Below are 18,522 nucleotides of genomic sequence, written 5' to 3' on the forward strand. Positions count from 1 at the left end.
TCATCACTGATTCTTTCTTTTTATTTATTTTGTTTGTATTGCCCTCATTTAGCAAAGGCACTTACTTATCCAGGGATTTGCGAACAATATTTAAATTGCATGATAGAAATGTGTTTCCTACTATACATCAGGTATTTTACAAGATATACAATAAGGGCTCCATTCTAGTGAATTCTCTTCCCCTTCTGCCCTGCGTGTAAACCCTACATTTACAGAATGCATTTGAAATCTAAACCTCTGCGTGTGGCAGAGCATCAGTCGTTGAGGGGAACTGGTTGAAGCTTTACTCGTTTATTTATACAGTATCCAGTTAGGTGCCTTCTATGTGACCAATGCTGCCTGTGCAAACACAGGAAAGGTAATCCCTTGATGCAATCAAAATTGTTCCTTCATTGGTCACCATAACCATAGTTTGACCCCCCTCTCGACAGCCAATGTTCTTTTCCTTTGATTTGTGCCACTTTGCCTCGTAGCCCAATTTGAATAATAATTGTTTGTGAATGAAGCATGAAGTTTCTTTCTGTCTCCAATACAGTAACTCCACCAAGCTCCTCCTATTGTTTCTGTCTTTATGACCCCACCAGCTGTCTTTGTTCCTCGGTTAAGAAATAAAATGATATTTTGTAAACCTTTTAATATTATTATTTGTTTTAAGTGTAGGCTGTATTGTGCCATTAGAATAAAGCAAATTAAAGAAAATGTGCTAGGATCAATTTACAGTTAACCTGCCAGGAATGGCAGAGGCAGGGGCAGCAGCAGGGGCACAGGAGAGTCGACCAATGCCCATTTTCCGTTGAATATCTTGCTTTACATTCCATCAAACTGTGTAATTTCCAGTCGGTGCATATAAACAAAACGCTTTTTTCAGAGCTGACGTCTCCATCAAATTCTGACGTAATTTATTGGATTACTCAACTCCTGCCATTTTCTTGGCTACTGTTTAAACACACTCCTTAAATGTAGGTCTAGGCACTGCTCTATGTCCCTTCCCCAGACTGTGTTGCCTGTATTTGTACTGAAAGTGGCGGCAAGGGTTTATCAGCACAATCAGAAGCCTCAGTAAAAGTTGCGAAGGTCACTATGCATGCCCAATGTTTATTTTGGGAATGCTGTTAACGGAAAACTATTCCTCTGTGGTCACGTGAGTCCATATAACCATATATGACAGTGTCTTGGGTGTGGCTAGCTGTTGCTAATCTCACCACACATGTAATGTAGCATTCTAGGTTTCAATCCCTCAGCAACATTGCATTATGGGACTTGTAGTACTGGGGTCACATCAGTTTAATGTAGTGTGTAATATCTCTCCAAACAAATATTATTAAATGCAAAACCACTCCCATAGCATCAGAAAACGAGAAGAAATAATCCATGATAGAAATGACAAATTAATGCAGTTAGAAATATGTGTCTTATCTACGGGCTCATGTACAAACCTTACGCTAATCCCTTGATTTTATTTTTGTATGTTCCTCCACTGCGTTCTCTTCAGTGACCTGGTTGTCCAGGGCAGTGTCGCTGTACGGACATCTTGCATAATTCTTAATTCAGGAGTGTTTTAATTGTAGGCCAGTTCCTGAGAGGTAATGGCAGAAACTGAAGATCAGTGGCCTCAGTAAATATCTCTTCTCGCAAGCCATGAAGGTCTCTTTGCCTCTACCGGTGGGTGTGGGTGCAGTGGACCACCCTAACCTGAGGGATACTTAGGCATATCAGTGACCTGGCACACATACTTGTCAGAGGGCTGGCGGACCAGAGGTCAGAACACTTGCCTAAGAAGCTCTGGGTTCAATCCTTCACATCACTGTTTTTTCTGAGTACTACTGTAAACATATACTAAGTCTATTTGTTATTTATGCCCTGCTCATTGTTCTCTGCCAATATCTTTACAAACAGTACCAAATATCTAATGTGTTAAAGGGCAGTGTGATTAATCATCCCTGTACTGGAAAACAAATTGAATTACAACACACAACAACATGTGATTCCACAAATGTAATTTATGGGATCAGATGCCCATGTGGTATGTTTTATTTGGTCCTTACCACAAGAAAGGCCAAATTAAGGTGGACACATCTGCACTGGACAATCACACTCACCAGTAGCGCAACACTTGAAAGATGTTACTCATACAATTGTGCAGGTGAGATTTGTGATTTTAGAACAAGTGAAATGTCCTATACGAGGGGGTAACTGGAACACCCTACTTCCTCAAAAAGAAATCTACTGGATAGAGCGCTTAGAGACTTCAAGCTCTAAAGGGATGAACCTTGAATTTGACCTAACATGCTTTTTGTGACACATAACTGCTGCTACATAACTGCTGCTGTGAATTTACTGAGGTATGTTCATTTACTCATGTATCTGCTATAATAACGTGTTGATCTTTTTCAAGAAGTTTTTGTACAGCAATCAGCACATCATCAAAACAGGTGGATAGTTAGACTAACATTTTTGGTTTTACCATTATTCAGCTATGCATTGTGGCTGACCCACATTTGAATATAGCCGGTAAGAAATAAAAGAATTCTGTAAAAAATATTTTTTTCATATATTTTTGTTTCATGAGCAACATTGAACTCAACGTTACTAAAATCTGTTGTCTCAATGATAGAGAGCGTCATAGTGCTCGATACGGGTCATTCAGTAGGGGGGATGTTTTATGTACAATGTGCACTAGAGTGGAATAAAGCATGGCCCGCAGTTAACTTTACCAAGTTTGAATATTTTCACTTTTTGAGTGAACAAGTTATGTTCAGGGATAAAGTAGAGAGCGTCTAGATTTAGAGGTTGCTTGGGTAGTTTTTATCAGACTGATGAATTGACTATTCAAATATGGCCACGGCAGCAGTTTACAGTTGAGTCCGTAGTCACATGGGACGTTGCACGTGACGTTTGAGTCATGTGACGATGAGGATCGACCTTAAAATACCAATACAGAGCGGGAGGCTGTGTCCACAGCCGCTTCCCTGTTCCTTTATCGGGCATTGAACTATCATGACAAAGGAAAGAATGTTGGACTTGTTGCAAATGGGCCTAAGACAGTAGTGGTTTGGTACACTGGAGGTTTGCAAGTATAACATCAAAGGGTTATTTCTGATTGTGTCCCAGTAGAGTTGACTGGAAATAGAGGGGCTGAGTCATTGTTGACAGCCTTGTTGGGAATGAAGATTCCCCCTGCTAATAGCGCAGGGAGCTCTTGATTCTATTAAAGACAAGGAGGCGAGCATTAAGCTTTCATCTTCTTTATTTTCCACTCTCCAGCAGTTTCAACAAATATAAACTTTGTAAAACTTTCCTTTTAAAATGTAACTTTTTTTTTTTAACAAAGATACTTCAAGTCCCATCATTCCTGTAGTGCCACAGTCTCTGGCCATGTGACCTAGTCCTTCCTGTTCCTCTGTCCTTCCTCTTCTTTGACTGCTTGAACTGCAATCCTTCTTAACTGCGTAACTAACTGTCCAACTTGCTCTGGACTTCCTGCTTTGTGCTGGATTGGACTCTCACATTCGAACTTGCAAGCTTGTTCCAGATAACTGATCTAATTAGGATCTTCAGCTGTTCTTTTGCTCATCTCCTAATGCCAGGAAGAAACAAAATTGTGTATGTTAGGACGGGGAATACACACCCTATTCTGGAAGAAATGCTTGAACTGCAATCCTTCTTAACTGCGTAACTAACTGTCCAACTTGCTCTGGACTTCCAGCTTTGTGCTGGATTGGACTCTCACATTCGAACTTGCGAGCTTGTTCCAGATAACTGATCTAATTAGGATCTTCAGCTGTTCTTTTGCTCATCTCCTAATGCCAGGAAGAAACAAAATTGTGTATGTTAGGGCGGGGAATACACACCCTATTCTGGAAGAAATAGTCATGTTAATTATCAACAATGCAATACATCATTTACTTCATTAATTTGTGTATTCGGGACGGGAATTTAATGCTCGCCTCCTTGTCTTTAATAGAATCAAGAGCTTCCTGCGCTATTAGCAGGGGGAATCTTCATTCTATGTCAAGACGGAGGCAAGCATTAAGCTTGTTCAAAGCTTCGTGCCACTGTCTCTGCTATTGCATTTATTGGTCTAAAATAAAACGTCCTGAACGTTGAATCGCTAGCCCAGTCTGCTGCTTTCATGATGTCTTGCAACGCTGCGCCTTGCCCTAATGCTTTCGAGGCCATAGCTTCTCTGACTGAATGCGCACCGAATTTGGACATGTCAGTGCCTGCCAGATTCATGATGTCTCTGACCCATCTCGCTATAGTGGCTGTTACTACTCCTCTATGTGGTTTCCTACGCGCTATTAATAGTTGGGTTATTCCCGCCGACCTCACTTCCGCCGTTCTATTCTCGTATTCCTTAATATATGATGCCACGCACCACTTAGGATGATCTTGCATATACGGGTAAGTGATAGTAGCAGAATCTGTCTTTGTCCTTCTGGCTATGTTGAATGTCACTCCCTCGGGGCCATAAGTCTTCCGATTGATCTCTAATGCTCTAACGTCTGCTACTCTCCTGCATGATATCATGCACAGGAGCATAGCAAGCTTATCGGACAACTGCGCCAGGGACAGATACCTATTGTTTGGCTAGCCTGCCAGAAATCTTAACACTATCGACACGTCCCATAGTGTGTCGTACTTTGGTTGCGGGGGTTTCCTAAATCTTATCCCTTTCAAAATCCTTATCACAGCTATGTTTTCTCCCACTGGAACCCCTTCTATAGGCGGATGTCCTGCTGAGATTGCGGACCTATACACTCCTATAGTCCTGTAAGCTTTACCGTCTTGGAGCAGCTCTGCTAAGAAATTTATTATTTCGACTAGAGGGGCAGAAACAGGATTAATAGTTCTCCTTCTGCACCACGACGCCCACCTATTCCAAGCTGTGTCGTAGCTCCTTCTGGTAGAGGGTGCCCAGGACACGGCGATGAGGCTCGCAGCCTGCGCCGAAATGCCTGGGAGATTCCAGCATCTCCTGCTATCCTGCACGCCATCAGCGGCAATGTCCCCTTCACCCTAAGAGGGTGATATGGCCCAGCTGGGTCCGTGAGCAGGCTCACTTCTTGAGGTAGTAATCTCGGGCAGTCTATTAACAGCTCCATGTGCGTCGTAAACCACACTGACGATTTCCAGATCAGAGCTACTACTATGAGGCTCGCCGCCTCTCTGCGTACTTTCCCTAGTACCCTGCTCATCATTATAAATGGTGGGAAAGCATAGAGTACTTGTTCTCTCCAGTCCTGCAGGAAAGCATCCGCTCCCGCTGCCGCTGGGTCTAATCTCCAGCTGAAGAATCTCTCTTTCTGTGCGTTCAGTCTGGACGCAAACAGATCTGTGTGAATCGGTCCCCACAGTTCTTCCAGATGTTGGAATATGCCCTTCTCCAGCATCCAATCGCTGGAGTCTGATAGGTATCTGGAGTTCCAGTCCGCTATAACATTCAGCGATCCTGGGAGGTACTCGGCTACCACTGAAATCCCTGATTCCAGGCAGGTGTGCCAAAAATCTTTGGCTATTTCCGCCAGTAATCTGGATTTCCTTCCTCCTAAATGATTTATGTATTTGACTGCTGAAATGTTGTCCATTTTCAGCAGGATACAGGAGTTCACTCTCCCTTTGGTAAAAGCATTGATCGCAAAAGATCCGGCTAATAGTTCCAGACAGTTGATGTGCAGCTGGAGTTCTTCCGCGCTCCACCTCCCCCCTGTCTGGAGATCCCCGCATCGGGCTCCCCAGCCTGCTCGGCTGGCATCCGACTCTATTATCAGATTGGGGCGATCGCCGAAAATGGCTCGTCCGTTCCATGCTTCCATGTTCGCCAGCCACCACTGTAACTCCGTCCTGGACTCTTGGGCGATGTGTACTAACTGGTGATACTGGAGGCCCTGTTGCAAATGTCTTATTTTTAATCTTTGCAGGGCTCGATAGTGAAGCGGACCCGGAAAAATTGCTTGAATCAGGCTGCTAACAAGCCTACCACTCGTGCCACTGTGCGGAGGGATATAACTGTTTTGTTGAGGCATGCTCTCAATTCTCTTTTTATGTCTCTTATCTTCCTGCCTGGAAGCTCTAGAGTTGCTGTTCTGGTATGTAACATGAATCCTAGGAATTCTAGCCTCTTGGTTGGTATCATCTCCGACTTCTCCTTGTTCACTAGGAATCCTAGAGACGTCAGGAGTTTCGCCACCCAGTCGGCTTGGTAGAGGAGTGTTTCTTTGCAGCCGGCCATCAGTAGGATATCGTCCAGATATATGATCATACGAATCCCCTTCTCCCTGATCGCTGCTGCTACTGGTTTCATGATCTTCGTAAATGCACATGGCGCTGATGCCAGCCCAAAAGGCATCGTGGCGAATTGCCATAATTGCCCGTCCCAGTCGAATGCTAGGAAGGGACGAAACTCCTTGTGGACTGGTACCGTCAGGTATACATCTTTTAAATCTATCCTTACTAGCCAGTCGTCTTGCCTGAGTGTATCCCTGAGCTGATGGGTCCCTTCCATCTTGAAATGGTTGTAAACTACCCATCTGTTCATGCTCTTTAGGTTTATTACAGGTCTTACTTTGTCCTTTCGATGGACTAAGAACATATTTCTCACAAATTTTGGGCATGTGACGCATCGCTCTATTGCTCGCTTCTCTGCTAGCTTCTGCAATTCTGCATATAATAGCTTTTTCTCTATCTGCGTTGCAACGAGAGGATGGGGTGTTTGGCTTTGGATGGGGGTCCCTATGAGCTCTATGTACATGCCTTGTACTGTCTGAAGGACCCAGGCGTCGTTGGAAAGCGAGCGCCAGTTTTCCCAGAACATCGCTGTTCTCCCCCCAACCTGTGGGTATGCGGAAACTCTCACCTGTGGGGAAGTTGTGTCCTCTTCTCTGTCCTCTGCCTCTCCTCCCTCTCGGGAAGCGACCTCTTGGTGGGAAGAATGAGTCTGGTTGTCGGCTCTCCCAGTAGTTGTTTCTATTCCCTTGAGGCCTTCTGTACGATTGGAAGCGACCGGCTGCTCGGCCTCTGAACCGACGGGTCCCACTAAAAGCTCTTTCCGGATAGATTTTCTTCACTGAGGCTTGCGCCTTTTCTAGGGAGACGTAAATTCCCACGAACCTCCCCATTTCTTTGCCGAATGTGTCGCCGAATAAGAGGCCTTGTGCTGCCTCGCCTGCTTCATAAGACGACAGATCTCCTAGTTTCTTGTCTATTTTCAGCAGAAGGCCTCTTCTGCGCTCCGAAGAGATTGCGCAGTTCGCGTTGCTTAGAAGGCATACCGCTCTTTGCGCCCAGTTTGCTAGGACTCCTGGGTCCACCTCTTCTCCGGTGTCCTTAGCTCGTTCTGCCAGATCCATAATTTTTGCTAATGGACCAGCTATGTCCAGGATCTTTTCCTGGCAGCTTTTCCAGGAGCGGTCTATCCCTTTCCTGGGGTCTCTATTCGATTTTGCGACAAAGGAGAGCATCTTCTGATCGAGTTCCGGGGCTTCAGCCACCTTACCCGGCAAGTCTGGTCTCGGACACTCCGCTCTCATCCTCTGTCTTACTCCCTTCTCCAATGCTTTACGCAGTCTCTGCGTCATATATTTCGCTACCCTCGGGGAGGGCACCCATTCTGATGATCTGGGATTTCTTATTTCTTCAGGCTGGAACATTTCAGAGGTTTCATCCTCTTCTAGATTGTTCATTTTCCTAAGCCTTTTCTTCGGAGGGGGCTGACTCTCCTCGTCTTCTTCATTGTCTGCATCCTCCTGAAAGGAATTCGGGGATTCTTGTGTTTCCTCCTCTGGGAAACCTTCCTCTATGTTGCCCATATTATCGTCCCCTGGGTAGGGGGTCTCGAGGCTCGGCACCTGCGATTTTCTCATGAACGCTTCCCTTAGTTTGCTGAAAGCGTCAGAAGCCTCTGGGGCCTGTGATCCTACCCCTTCAGTGTGGCCCGGGGGGTCAGAAGAGTCTTCGCTCTTCCGGGCCTTGTTACACCCCTTTGGGCCCTTTACTGCGACCCTTGTGGACGTGCTATCTTCGGTGCTTACTTTTTTCTGGCTCAAAATGTTCTCGATGGTCTGGAGTCTCTCTTGCAGGGGTCGAACTCCCTGAGCCACTGCCTCTGTCAGCGTATCGCCCAGCACTTCTCTGAAGCTATAGGCTAGGTCCTCATGCGAGACCGCCTCCTGTTCTTCCTCACTCCATTCGTATTGAGACATATTAGTGCTGTGAGGTGCCTTAAATACCTTAGCAAGGTGTAGTGGCACGTCCACTGATTCACTCTGTGAGGCTGCACCAAATCTGCACCTAGAATATGTTGTGCAGTAAATTCCGGGGACTTCTGCACTGTCCCTCGTGTAAATTATCACTTAAAAGTGCCTTATTCAGCTTAAAACTGGTAATTATGCAGACAATAGGAGCTTATCACTGCTCCGTAGCGAGGCGATCGCTGTCTCAGCCTCAGAATCTCTCTCCACACGGAGTTTACTGTGAGAGGCCCCGCCTTCACAAGGGTGGGGGCTCCTCTGCACGAGCGTAATGCTCACATTCAACTGAGGGGAAACCCTCTGCCTGCGCGTTGTGCGCGAATGTTGGCTCCGCCCCCCCAAGGGTGGGGGCTGGAGCACACAGTCTACGCTGCGCGCGCGGAGGAGTTTCCGCTCACACTGCAGCTGGCCGCGAGCGGGAGGAAAAACCCAGGGTTTCCCTGCTCGTGCTTGGCCCCGCCTTCCCGAGGGAGGGGGCTCACTCGCTCCGAGCGCGAAAGCGCGCTATGGAGCTGCCGTATTATGAGAGGAAATCTGCAGGCCCCTGAGGTGCCGATAGTACGGCACGGGGTCGTAGAAATTCTCACAATCAATTCTTTCTATTCAGCATGGAAACGAAATGCTGCGCGCGCCTGCGCTTCAATAATATACTTTAACTATAGAATTATCAATACACACGTTAAATCACTCAGATTAATACACAATGTCACGTAGAAAATGAAAAGGTGACTTATCTCTTGGAGAGCAGGAAAAGAAGAGGAAGGACAGAGGAACAGGAAGGACTAGGTCACATGGCCAGAGACTGTGGAACTACAGGAATGATGGGACTTGAAGTTTCTTTGTTAAAAAAAAAGTGATATTTTAAAAGGAAAGTTTTACAAAGTTTATATTTGTTGAAACTGCTGGAGAGTGGAAAATAAAGAAGATGAAAGCTTAATGCTCACCTCCGTCTTGACATAGAATTCATTGAACACATTGGCTGCCCACAAGAAAGGAAGCAGGTTAGTTGATAGACTAATTCTGTACGTTTTGTGTTATAAATATGTGAAATGCGCAATGTGAGGTTTTTTGATGGTGAGAGACTGCATTTATATTCTCCACAGCACTCCAATGGGTGTTTTTCCGCCAGTCCGAGAATAGACAGGTGGCTATTAGAAACATTTGAACAGAATTGGTGTAACAGCATGACATGTTGATTGGTATCCTTTTCAATATTCTCGTTAGATTGTTGGATTAGATAACAGTTACACCTGATGAAGGGACGCGTAGTGTGGTGTAAATGCGGGAGCATGTCATTAAGAAAACCTCTATTTTGCTGATGTGGTATTGCTTGGATTTGACACAGAATTGTTATCTACATTTATGTATACACAATATTTCTCATGTATGACATGTGAAGACTAAACTGTTGAATGTAATTGTCGTGTCTCTACCGTGTGAAGAATTGAAAAGAGTACTATTTTTGTTTGAAGTATATGTTTATAACACAAAACCAAATTACTGTATGTTGAAGAGTTATTGATTTTGCATCATTTATCTTTGTATCTCTATTTGATTAAAGACTTTTTTGTGTAAAAGTCGAAAATATGTATGAAGGGGTTTTCTCGACCTCGACAAGAGTGACTGGGTTATTCATCAGTGATACTGATGAATTGTGAAAGGTTTTGTTCATTTTCTCTGTAGCCAGAGATGGACGCAGGGCACCTGAAAATGATACAATTTTGATAAACTGTCAGTCAAGAGAATTTTCTTTAAGAGTAACGAATAACAGTAGTGCACCCTAGTGAAACCTTTGTCATTCAAGACTTGGACATACCCACACGAAAAGCATCCATAAACAGCCAGATCACTATGGCGCGAATACACGCACCCTTCTAACAGTTTATGTGGTCCCCCACAAGCAGACCTGCATCTTGGGGAGCCTGCGCAGGATCCCCCGTAGCTGTTCCCTGCATCCTGAAAACATGCGTATGAAAAATCATAACTCGCTCTAAACTCAAAATTCTGTGTGCGATTCCACTACTTACGCGCATCCTTAGTAAGTTCGGAAACCTGGTTGCGTGCACGCACCCCTAAATCTGACATGCAAATCCACCCGGGAGTAAAAGCGCCCTTTTACTCCCGGGTCCGGAGTGCTATAGAAATAAAATAAACAAACAAATAAACAAACAAACCTCCACGGTGTGAATCTAGTAGGAAGGAGTTGTGTGACAGTTACCCGGCTCAGCGGTTGCGCGATCGAAACCATGAATATGTCTCGTGCTATGTAATTGTGGGCATGCGAAGGACTCCATTTTTGGTGTTCCGCCTCCTTCCCAGCCATCTGTGCAAGCCACGTCCACACTCTGCGGGGACTCTTACGCAAGGCCCTCGACGGCTCGCAAAGATGTTCCGAGCCTTCGCAAACTCCATGCAAGTCCAGGAAAAGTACAGCGCATTCGATTCCATGAAATGACGAACGTGGATTTGGGTGCAGTTTGGCGTTCAAGTACCCTTTTTTCCACGCAAATTATTCCATGATTCGGACCCCAAATCTCTACTCACGTACACATATATACATGTATAGAGGCGCCTTTGATTCATGGAATTATTTGTGTGTAAAACGGGAGTTTGTGTGCTATTCTGCACACAAATATTTGTTTGACAAATGGGGATGTGCGGGCAGAATGGCACGCAAATCACCGTTTTGCACGCAAATAATTCCATAAATCGGGAAGCTCAGCAAGTTACATCACTCTGCATTCTGCGCAGTCTTAAAAATTGCATTAAGTGCCTACTGTGCAGGACAGTAGATAATGTGGCATCTCGGGTATAGCTACAACATTGTGCATGGGCATTGCAGTTTGCCACTAGTGCCCCACCGTGGATAGAGTCTAGAGGTGCAATAATAGTTAATTTGCCCTCAGCCCTATTGGCAAAGGGGAAAATAGAAATCCATGTCTGTAATGCTGCTTGATGAGTATTGTATAGCCGCAAAGGGTGGTTCGCATTTTGGCTGATATTACAAATGGCGAGGAACTGTGTGTAGGACTAGTGTCCAACTGCTGTATGCAGAGGAGAGATTTAAAGGAGTAATTTATTGAAACATGTCCCAATAGGCCACAAACTCCACCTTGATATCACCAAACTCTTGGATCCTTATTGTTGGTGACTAATTGTTAGTGATACCCACATGAACAAGAACATTTGATTTATTTTCTTTTCCTTATGTGGTCTTTCGGCAAGTGCTGATTATGAACGTTATAATCTGTTTCGTGGACATTACAGACTGTATAGTTAATGAGACTCACAGCGAAGACCAAATATTTCCTTACGATTTCACCCAGGACTAGGTTGATACGGTTCATGGTGTCATCACTTGCCCAGGAATGGGTTGTCCCAAAAATAGTTTTTAAAGCATAATATCGTTTTGCAGTGGCATGCCTGTCCTAAACTATTTCAAACCTATGTTAATAATTTGTATGTACTTGCGCTATCAGTAAAATAGAATTGGTAATTCCATCTGATGCTTTTCGAACTGTGATGCTTGCTGTTCCTGGATTTACACAGATTAGATTATGGAAAAAGGCTCCAGGCTCGCCTCCCGTTGGCATTGCACTGAAATTTACAGTCAAATCAAAATGCAGCTGGTGCGCTACTGTGTGGGTCTGGCGCGTTCAGCGGGTTAACCCTCACTGATCGCTTTCCAGTAGAAGCTGGGCCTTGCTCAAAGTGCACGCCTGACACAGCCATTTTCTTCTAAACCATATTTCTCGAAAAACATAAATGTCTTGGCTATTTCCAGAGAATGCCAACACTAAATACTGATATATTCCAAATATCACGATCTAAGAAGCGCAAGTAATACAAAATCATTAGACTATTACCAAAGGTACACACAGCCATGCTAAAAACTGCCATGTTCCTTGCAGGTGAAGTTAAATAACGCATTCCTTAATTTTTCTTCCCGCAGAGCATGATTTCTTCCATTGTAAACAGCACTTACTATGCAAATGTTTCTGCAGCAAAATGTCAAGAATTTGGAAGGTGGTATAAACATTTCAAGAAGACAAAAGATACGATGGGTAAGTAAAATATCAAACAAATTGTGCGGCATTGTGTCAGGACATCTTACGTTCATTCCTCAAAGTCAGATATTGTTCTGGCCCAATAAGAAATCCGTTTGTCATTTCTTTGTAATAAAGTGTTTGCATCAGCCAAAATGCCTCGCGTGGCAGGCATGCAGAAACTCTCATGGAGTGGATAATGTCAGTTGTGTTACATTCGAAGAAGTCACAAAGCCTAGAATAACAGGTTGGTGGGCATTGTTCATGCTGGAGGTGACAGCTCATTAAACGTTCATTGTACGTCTGTCTGATGGAAAGAATGTTATCAAACAAAATCATACCATTGTTCCTTCTAGTTCCCACACTTGTAAGTATGAAAGAACAAGTATGTTCCATTTTAAATAATTCACATTGAGTAAAATGTAAATGAAGAGAACATGGTTTGTGATTGCTTCATAATTCGTTGCAGTGAGCATACACGTTGGAGCCAACGGTATTATATTATTATCTTCTTATAAAATAATAATTTTCCAAAGGGTTTAAAGCGGAAAGGAAATTGGTCTAATTTTATCTCAAAGTTTGAGAGTGTTTTAGCTTTTAGCATTTGAAAAAAAAGTATTCATCTACTCAAGCCGGTTCCTTGCCTGTTATAGTTTTCCTCTGTAATGAATGCAATGCATCACTTCTGTGGTAATTGCTGAATTATTATTTGCGAGTGACTCACTGGGGGTTACTATCTATGTTCATGTGTGGCAAACTGTCACTTGCCCGGCTTAGTCCTACTATCGGTACAGCAGTCACGTAGGCACAGTCGCAAAATTGAATCACATTTATAGAGACATATATAAGAAACAAAATGCGTTATGAACTTTTTGGTGAACTAAGCACATAGGAGTGATAGTTGATTGCAGTCAAAACGCCTTTGTAAGAAGTTCAGATAATTTTGCTGTATGTTATTGTGCCCCTCAGTTTACTCTCTTTCACAATTTAGACAAATAGTTCCACATGGTGACAAGAACTGGAATTTCTCTAAACGCTGCTAGGACACCCACTTACATACATTACCGCTAAATCTCTCTTCACTATGGATCCTGCATCCAAGGAAGGCAACCCTGTTGCTTAAAATATTTTTCAACCGTTTTGAGGGCAAGCATAACCCATCTCAGATGTGCTATTATAGGCAACATTACACAGAATCCCCTTGTTTGTTTTGTACCCCTTCTGTAGCATTTTAGGAGGCTGCTCCTGCCAGGCTTGAGCTGGCTGAACATGTACCTTTGGATTCCCGCAGCGCTTGGGCGCAGGTTGGGTGCAAGCGAACATTGGACGTTTTTTGTTTACCTCCCCTGCTAGTCTGCAGGTAAAGGTTGAGTAAAGGCCTGTGGGTTCTCCTAAATCTTGGAAGTGCTGGAAACCTGCAAGAGATTAATGCTGAAACCGAGCGTTGAACATTTAGGTTATTTAGCTGATTTTATATTCTTTTGACATTTCTTTAACTGTTCAGAATGAACGTATAGCTCGCAATCTGGGGGTGTTACTAGGAACAGGCATGCATGCAATGTTTGATGACTCTTAGTTATTACCATGGTGCTGCTTTCTGGTCCTGATTTGTATAGTCTACTGCATTCTTGGTGATGTAGCCTTGGCCTGCATCATACTTTAAAGATGTTAGCACTCAGGTTGAGAAGTAAGGAGTGTGCATACGCTCCACATAGGAGGCGGGTACAGGAGGAGTAGTAATTGTGAACTCTCCTGGTAGGCTAATATGCCTGCTATCGTGCTGGGCATGGCTCCTTTGGGAAATATTGGGCTTTTCAGTCTGCTGTGTTTTTCTAAAGAACTGCTGAAAATAATGTTTGCTATTATTCTCATTTGGGTTTGAAGTCAACATTTCACTCAGAGGCCTCTGATACTGACTAGAGATGCAATGATTATCACTTAAGGGGGGTGGTTTATAGAGAGTCCATGCGTTATCCAAGCATTAAGTCTATATGCTTATGGAGAAAGTACTGTGTCCCTACTGTATGGGAAGGCACAATCATAGGAGCATGGAAAGCTTTCTCCTATTGAATAAATGAAGATATTACTCCTACGTCCCGTCCCTTTCCTCCATACTGATGTTAGTCAGTCCCATGGGGATTGGACTGAAAAGTTTTCTGCACCGCAAAAGAAAACATTTTCCCTTTAAATTTCGAGCATGCAATGGTGTGCTGGGCGTATTGTCCATGTTGACTCCGCCCAACGACCTCTCCCACCAGTCCCTTTTGCCGTTTGGACAGGACACCTTTGCACCTGCCACAACCACATTTTTTCCACATCGCTTACTTTCCTTATTTTTTATTATTTCAATGTCACACCACCCCTCTCAATCATACCACTGTGTATGTCAGTGATAACCTGGTTCACATCCTGTGCTTCATGCAGCAGTAACGTTCCTTCCTCCGAAATCCAAAGCTTCTGTCTGAGTTGTTTGGGGCCCATGTACCAGTTGGACACTTGTATTTCCTGCAGCGTGCTAGGTTCCAGGGCAATACATTGTCTGTTGAGCTGGTGGAAGAACCTATTTGGTGAGTCGCCTCCTCTATGGTGAAGGACTTCGCCACACATAGTAGTAGAGCACCACATGCTCCTCAGGTATGTCCTATTTTATTCCAAGCAGTCCGCCGAGGTGACTCCTTCCCTGGGATCGCTTCGGTCCAGAGGGGTGCATCGGATACTACTAGACCCACCGGGGGCTACACAGGGCCATCAAGGCTTGTACCGACCCACGGGTCGAGGGCTCTTCAGGGCCTGTTCGTGGACCTTAGTCCGAGAGGATGTGAAATACCTGTGACATCATCACCGGGGGTACACCAGTTCCTCGAAGGAATCAAGACTCTGCAAGTGACACAGGGGGCCAGAGCATTTCAAGATAGTAATATCTCTCAACCTTTAAATTGTCCTGAATAAATCAAATACAAATAATTCATCAGTTGAATAATTCAAGATCTCAAAATATGTAGACTGGTCATCATCTTTAAAATTCTTCAATCTTTAAATTAATTAAAATCTCCTAAATATATTGAATATTCTTCGCCCTTAGAGTTCCTTGCCCAACATGTGTTTCAGACTAAGCGGAATGTAGTTCTTCCGCATACATTTTTATTTGATTTATTCAGGACAATTTAAAGGTTGAGAGATGTTACTTTGTAATATATACAAAAGTGTTGTTAAACTGTGCAAGCATTCAAGTCGGCACTAGCAGAGGCTAAGTTCGATGAATAAGACCTCCGCGAGGCATTGGTGTACGATATTGACACAGCTAGCCAGGGGATGGCACTTGTGTACAGGCGCGTTATAAATGCCACATCATATCATATCACTAGGAGCAGACATGCACAGGGTGGCATGATTGCATTCCATGAAATGTACAGAAGAGGTCCATGATCGTATTATAGATCTTGCTTTTGTTGGTCAGGATCTGTTTCACACCTGCACAGAAGAAGAGCTTAATAAACCAAGACATCTGCTCAAACAGCAAAATTGCTTGCAGTCCTTACAAAATCGTATCAGCGCCCCTTTCATCAGTCTGCCTTCTCCAAAATAGAGTAAAAAAAGTATTTTGGCTGGTTTCATGGTTACCAAGAAAGAAAGGCAAGAAACACGAATCAATCACCCAGTTCACATAGACGGAATCAAGCAAGAATTCATCAAACGTTTTCTTCTCTAGCCATACTTCATCCTCCACTACTGAGGGAAAAAAACAATGAAATAGAATTGCAAGTCCATCCGACTGAGTCGGCTGCAGATTCTAACTCCAGCTGAATAACTGGCAATCCATGTCACAGGACCCCTGGGTCCTATCCGTAGTATTGAGGAGCTTCCATGTCAGTATTCCCCCTCTTCCTCCTGCTTCAACTCCTCTGATTCATCTGCGCTCAACCACCCTGTTACAAGAGATCAACAAACTGCTCACAATGCATGCTATAGAACCAGTTACCCCAGCAAGAGAGGTCAACGATTCTATCTGAGAATCTTCTCGCTACCCAAGAAGAACCAGGCAGGCCTGTGGGCAATTTTGGACCTCTCCAGCCTCAACCCATAGCTCCCCAATGGGAACTGCAAGATGATCACTCCAGCTCAAATACTTGTATCTGTTCAGAAGGATGACCGGTTTGTGCAGTGTACCTCAAGGGTGCCTTTCTCTATGTACTGACCTGGGAAACCCACTGGAAATTCCTTAGGTCTTCAGTCGACATAAACACTATTAATACTGGGCTCTGCCCTTTGACTCAGGGAGCCCCAAGAATCTTCTGCAAGCTTGTGAACACGGTGGCCAGTGCCATTCGTCTCAGGGGGATTTATTTACATATCTACCTGGACGATTGGCTAGTGAGAAAAGATTTGGCCGAGGAGGTCTTTGCGGTTTCCCACATGCTGGTGAATACCTTGCTTAGCTAAGGACAGATCTTGTCTAACCTCAATTGGGAGACTGACGTTCCTGGGGTCCGTATGGGACTCCAGTCTGGGCAGGAGCTTCCAATCACCGCACTGAATCTCATACATAAACCTGACAGTAAAGCTCTTTGAACAAAAAAGGTCCTGATGGCTTGGTGGTACAAGAGGCTGCAGGGCCTGATGGCGGCCTTTGCTCTATGTATTCTGCATGCCAGGCTAAAACTACATTTAGCCAGCGTGTTAAGTCAAACCACAGACGAGCATTCACAGCGCATCCCAGTAGTGACGTCTTTGGATCAGGATCTTCTTTAGTGTTCCAAGCAACAGCAACTCTCTCAAGGGGTCCCCTTCATAAGAATTGCTTACAAAATCCTCCCTGAACGGTTGGGGAGTGAAGCTAGAGGGCTTGAAAACCCACAGTCTGTGGTCTAGCCAAGAAAAAAAACAGCATATCAATCTCCATATCAATCTCCTAGAGCTCCAGCTATCTTCATTGCCATACGGGCATATCTACCAAATATCTACGGGCATATGCAACATGTATGCATGTACCTGTAACACCAATGTCTGCATTTATCTGTAACCGTAACCATTGTAGCCATTGCCTACTGCATTCAATTGTAACTGTAAGCAGACATAAACTTACGCGCCCGTATGCGCCTGGGCCTGGATGCGCTTTATAAATAAACAAAATAGAAATACAAAATACATCTACCGGAAGGCTGCCCTCAACTGTAATGTTCTACATAAATAAGCAAAGAGGTTCCGGTGCGGCGTGGCCTACGCGCATAGAGTAAGGACGAGCTGCTCCTGAGCTCCCGTCCAGATCCGGCAGTTGATCCTCCAAGTGTACAGCCCGACCAACATATTTGCGAAAGAATTAGATGTCCGCATAGAACAACCGATTCTGCACATCCCGGTGACATTTCCGTCGAAAATCGGAACTCCCAACACGGAAAACGAAACCCCTGAACACAAACACCCAGTGAGACAAGATGGCGTCCGCTGAAGAGCGCTGATCCGGAGATGGAGGAGGGGCCAAATGTACACTTAGAAGGCCTCCTGGAAGCCCAGGGCTGACCCAGCACCAACGGACCCGCCTCCCGAACACCCCCCCTTGATGGGACACCCCCTCGCCGCTGGAGCTAGCTGCCTGACGTGGAACAACAAACAGGAAAACTTGAACGTGCAGCCTGGTAAAGAACAGAAAGCGTTGTGATGGATTGCGTCGCTGGCGGGCGGCAAGACCGCGACCGGGATCTCGCTCACCCACTCCGCTTCAAACCCACACACAGCGGACTAGCATGTGCCCCTCAGCTGCGGAAGTCCGCGCACACACGAACAGCGTGATCGGAGCGCATCAGCGCCACATGAAAGGCGCAATCAGTCTACCGGGTGTAGCACGCCACAAGCCTGCAGCTCCCGTGGACACTGAGCGTGACCAGCAAAGCTCCCCGGCCCCCATGCTACACCCTGCCGCCCTCATGGAAGGCCACCACTCAACAATCAGAAGCAGCGGCCCATTTACAAGCAGAGGGCAGCATCCAAGAAGTCGCACCAAGTAAAGCTACACAAACCTTGAGACCCGGGGCACGTATCCTTTTTTTTGGGGGGGGGGGTTGCTCGATGCCCAGGGGGGCGTGGGCCAGGGCCTGCACTACAACAAAGGGAATAACCACCAACCCGGGCCAAACCCAGAGCATGCCCAGATCCACCACGTGTGGACGACACCGAGTAATCACAGCTTCAGCTCCTAGGGCAGCAGCTAACTGGAGGACACTAGAGGAGGG

General features: G+C 45.0%; 1 protein-coding gene across 5 annotated transcripts in view; it reads left to right on the forward strand.

Annotated features, from left to right (window-relative positions):
• Positions 1-18,522, forward strand: part of SATB1 (SATB homeobox 1) — a 595,469-nt gene that overhangs the window by 131,652 nt on the left and 445,295 nt on the right. For all 5 annotated transcript variants that reach the window (XM_069648886.1, XM_069648891.1, XM_069648889.1 and 2 more), the window contains one exon: positions 12,202-12,313. In XM_069648886.1, the coding sequence (XP_069504987.1) occupies positions 12,202-12,313 (112 nt within the window). The remainder of the gene's footprint in view (positions 1-12,201; positions 12,314-18,522) is intronic.

Source organism: Ambystoma mexicanum, chromosome 2q (assembly GCF_040938575.1).
Source record: "Ambystoma mexicanum isolate Mex_15411 chromosome 2q, UKY_AmexF1_1, whole genome shotgun sequence".
Lineage (NCBI taxonomy): Eukaryota > Metazoa > Chordata > Amphibia > Caudata > Ambystomatidae > Ambystoma > Ambystoma mexicanum.